We start from the raw sequence: 3781 nt of genomic DNA on the forward strand, positions 1-3781 counted from the left end.
CACCACCACCAGTTAATTTAGCGGCCCGTTTTACTTAAACAAGAACCTTTTTGGCCGCATCTTCAAATTTTCCCAACATTTCTTAAGTTAATTCGCATCCCGCTTAGTCACACCTGACTGCGAATTAAATTCTTGCGATAACGTTTCCCACAACGCGTTTTTCTGGGATGTTGCCCTAAAATCATTTCTTTCCCTTTCCAGGACGTCTTTGTGTTTTGCCACTAACTCTGTAAAGGCCGTTTTCCACTTCACTGTTTCGCTCGCCGTCGACGAAAAATTTCGCCAATGACGTAATGTTTGATCATTTTATTTGGCCGTCGAAGAAATTTGTCCTGCCGCTGCGGTCGTTGAAAATTTTCAACTTTCGTGAAGAAAAAAACACGTCAGCAAAATTTTTTTCCAACATGGCGAGTTTTTTGGAAGAATATGAGGACTTGAATGCTACAGAAGATGCTATGGATCCAGATGCAGAGGTTGTACATTTCGAAGAAGATAATAGAGATGGAAACGTAGATCTTGAAGCATTAATAGAACTCGTTCGGAGCTTACCAATTCTTTGGAATACTAAGCTGAGAGGTTACAAAGAAACAAATAAAAAAAACACAGCGTGGAATCAAGTTGCATTGCATTTAGGTTGCGATGGTAAGTTTACCGAAATAATTTTAATATTTGGAGGTATTTAATACAATAAAGTTTGAAAAGTCTAAACATAATTTGAAAATACATCACTATATCTGCAGAGAAGTATGTGGGACTGAATTTTTTTGTGCAAAATAAAACCATGACCACACAGGATAATTACAATATTTTGCCCCTGGGAAACCCAGAAAGCAGGCATTTCTGTTACATGATAGAATTCGAAGATGTTCTCTGGTCTTTGTTGTGATTAATAATAACTAAGCTGCTGCTTTTGATCAGGCTAGCTTCAATATTTTAGCCAGTTGTTGTACACTGGTGAAAGAATGTTTTTGAGATTGTAAAGTTATGTTTGTTTTAGTGAGTATTTGTCGTGCCAAATGGAAGAACATTAGAGATACTTACAAGAAGTGCATCAAAAGGAGAGATCTGGCTACACGGTCAGGTGCTGGTTATAAACGTCTACCTGAATGCAGATTTTTTAAAGAATTACAATTCCTTAGTGATTCTGTAACCAGCAAAGAAACCGAAAGTAACTTCACCTTTGTTAGAAATGATGAAGGTCAGTCATCTGCAATGGACATTAAGACAGCTGAGGTACCAAGTGATAAATCAATTCCAGTGCCACTCTCAGTTTCCTCACCAGCAAGGTCAGAATCCCCTAACACCTCATGTCAAGATGTACCAGCAGGGATACCAATAAAAAGAAAAAAGTTGCATACAAGAGAAAGAGAAGATATCAGTACTGCACTAGATCTGGAGTTGATAAGTCATCTCAAAAAAAAATGTAACAGAAAATGATCAAAATATTGGTAAATCTGAAAATGAGCTTTTTTGTAAAAGCCTTATTCCGATACTTGATCGCTTTGACAACAAAACAAGTCAGATGGCAAAAGTTAGAATTCAACAATTATTGTTTGAAATAGAGTTTGGAAAAGACTAAAGGAAAACTATGTTCATATTGTTTTAACAAGTATATTTATCACGTACAAACCTATTTTGGAAAAATTGTTAATAATATTTGTCGTTAATTTTTAAATAAACATTTGTTATTTTTTACATTATGTACATCAAAATACATTTGAATTTAAATTATATACCAGTATAAGTTATTGTTACAATTTTGTTGATCAACTGTGTAAATATTATATTCTGTTAATCTGTTTCAATTTAATTAATTACATTCTCAGTAATAAGTTTGATTGCATTTTATTTACATGCAGTGTTTTTTTGTTATTTACAAATTTGATTTTCATGCACAAATTCAAATCCAAAATAAATCACTCAAAATTAATTAATTATTAGTTATTAAATTTACAGTGTTAAAAATTTCACCTCTTGACTACCCAATAAAGGTAAATTTACACAAATCAAGAACAAAGTCAGTGGGCTCAATGAGTTATAACTGTTTAATCTCTAGTGGAGCTCTTCAAGGGTGATTAACGGTCTGTCAAAACTGTTGGATACACTATCCACTGTATTCCATTGCCAAGGGACCTCTCCATCAGCTGAATTGAAATACTCTCTGAAGGTATCTCGTACACGTTTGGCATCTCTGGAATATGTATTTGACGCACATCTTTGTAAATCAAGGAAATTACTGTCAGAATTGACCTCTGATCTCCATGCACCATTAGACTGACCATTGCTATCAACAAAACCATGAGGGCAATATTGTGTTTCCTTTCCTTTGTTTGCATCTTCCATCAGGTAATTATGCAAACCCACTATTGCTTCAGTAATAGCAACTACCAACTTGGTACTGGCAAAAATAGGTCTCCGCAGTATACGAAAGCGTGATGCAGCAATACCAAAGGTATTCTCAATGACCCTTCTTGCCCTAGAGAGCCGGTAATTAAATACTCTTTCAGATCTTCCAATGCTACCCCCAGGATATGGCTTCATTAGATTATGCTTCAGTGGAAATGCCTCGTCTCCAACTACAACATATGGTAGCACTTTGTCACTACCTTGCAGTTTTGCTTTTTCAGGCATGTTCAGCAAGCCTTGGTTTATTCCAAAGCCAATCATGCTGTTTTCAAAAACTCCTCCGTCGCTGATTCGGCCACTATTGCCTATATCCACAAGGGTGAACTGATACTTAGCATTACAAACAGCAAGCAAAACAATGCTATGAGTTTTTTTATAGTTAAAATATTCGGAGCCACATCTTGGAGGGGCTTGCATCACAATATGTTTACCATCGATGGCTCCGAGACAGTTAGGGAAGTTCCAAATCAGCTCAAACTCTCGAGAAATTGTCCTCCATTTATCAATTGAATCTGGAGCTCTCACATACCCCTTTGAGCAAAGGACGTCCCATAAAACTTTGCACGTTTCAAGCACTATCCTACCAATTGTTGTCGGACTTATTCGGTAACTCAAGCCAATAGTTTGCTGGGCATCACCCGTGGCTAAATATCGTAATGTTACACTGAGTCTCTCACTTGGCCCAATAGCTTCTCTTTTTCTGGAAGATTTTGTAATGTACGGAGCAACCATAGTTAACAGTTCCTCGTATTTTTGTGGAGTCATTCTGAACATTACAAAGAAATACTCATGGTCTGCCAACATTAGATCCTTGACCAGAAGATGAAATTCGCCTTTTGATTTGCGTTCGGCAAACGTTTTTCTTACCCAGAAGCGTTTCCTATATTTATTGCGCAGTAAATTTCTGCGAGACCTTTGTCGCAATGCTAATAACAGCAAAAAATCCTCATTTTTCATGTTTAAAACTTTGAAACAAGAATTGGACTCCTCATTGCCTCCATTTTGTTTTTGTATATATTTTCGCGAAAGTGGAAAATTAAATTTTCGCGCGCGAATATTTTCGCTGCGAAATTTTTCGTCGACGGCGAGCGAAACAGTGAAGTGGAAAACGGCCTTAAGAAGTGACTTTTCTAGTTGTGAAAAATACTGCCTGCCTTGGGACATCTCACTGCACGTTGTCTTTGGACTTCACAGCCGAGAAAATCAAACTCTTATAAAGTACATAATTTTTTACTGAATTGCACTCCATGCAGTTAGTCACACTTGAGTAAGCTTTTTGAATCCAAATTGACCAGTTTGCTTAACAAATGAGTAAGCCCTTTCAAAGCGCAAGGTTATACTCACACTCCATTTATTCTCACACTTCAATCACTCT

General features: G+C 36.7%; 1 protein-coding gene across 1 annotated transcript; it reads right to left on the minus strand.

Moving 5' to 3' along the window:
* Positions 1–2052: 2052 nt before the first annotated feature.
* LOC114541471 (protein ANTAGONIST OF LIKE HETEROCHROMATIN PROTEIN 1-like) lies at positions 2053–3171 on the minus strand. The gene has a single exon (XM_028561391.1). The coding sequence runs from the start codon at positions 3169–3171 to the stop codon at positions 2053–2055; it is 1119 nt and encodes a 372-aa protein (XP_028417192.1).
* Positions 3172–3781: the final 610 nt, after the last annotated feature.

The sequence above is a fragment of the Dendronephthya gigantea genome, unplaced genomic scaffold, assembly GCF_004324835.1.
Source record: "Dendronephthya gigantea isolate DGI-Jeju-01 unplaced genomic scaffold, DenGig_1.0 000293F, whole genome shotgun sequence".
NCBI lineage: Eukaryota > Metazoa > Cnidaria > Anthozoa > Malacalcyonacea > Nephtheidae > Dendronephthya > Dendronephthya gigantea.